Source organism: Penaeus monodon, chromosome 22 (assembly GCF_015228065.2).
Source record: "Penaeus monodon isolate SGIC_2016 chromosome 22, NSTDA_Pmon_1, whole genome shotgun sequence".
NCBI classification, from domain to species: domain Eukaryota; kingdom Metazoa; phylum Arthropoda; class Malacostraca; order Decapoda; family Penaeidae; genus Penaeus; species Penaeus monodon.
The window spans coordinates 39,458,149-39,458,637 of record NC_051407.1 but is presented as its reverse complement, the minus strand read 5'-3'; the positions used below and the strand labels follow the sequence as shown (position 1 = coordinate 39,458,637).

At 37.2% G+C, this 489-nt stretch overlaps 1 protein-coding gene across 1 annotated transcript in view; it reads right to left on the bottom strand.

Annotated features, from left to right (window-relative positions):
* Nucleotides 1-489, bottom strand: part of LOC119587127 (craniofacial development protein 1-like) — a gene marked incomplete in the record, with an annotated part of 8,795 nt that overhangs the window by 3,649 nt on the left and 4,657 nt on the right. Inside the window, 1 exon segment of the mRNA XM_037935878.1 lies at nucleotides 164-332. Within this exon segment, the coding sequence (XP_037791806.1) occupies nucleotides 164-332 (169 nt within the window).

Here is a 489-nt window from a genome sequence, read left to right as displayed (position 1 = left end):
GGGAGATGTCATCCCATAGGCCACTTGTAACCATCCTGAGGGCCAAGTCTAGACCACAGGCTATGAGTTTGAAATCCCATCCTAAATCATAAAAAGAATCACTGCTCAAAGAAAAAAAGATGAGACAGTAATTTGAATGAAACTGAAATTTGTGTCTACTTACCCATGCTTACTCTTTTTGTGACTTTCCAGTTCTTCATCAATACCTTCTTCAGCTTTGAAGCTATTCCAGTCTAATTTGGTCTTTTCTAAGGTTGTCAACTTTTGCTTTTTATTATCCAGAAGTCCTATGATGTTGGATAATCCTGCAGGTCGCTTCACACCCCCAAGACCTGTAAATGTGTTGATAACACTTTTGAAAGACATTTTAACCAGGCTGACTATATAAAGAAAAAATAGCAAAGTATTTATTCACCTATCCGTCTACTGTTTTAAAAACAAATATACCCACACCTAAAGACTACTTGTTGATCTAGATCATGGGTTCCC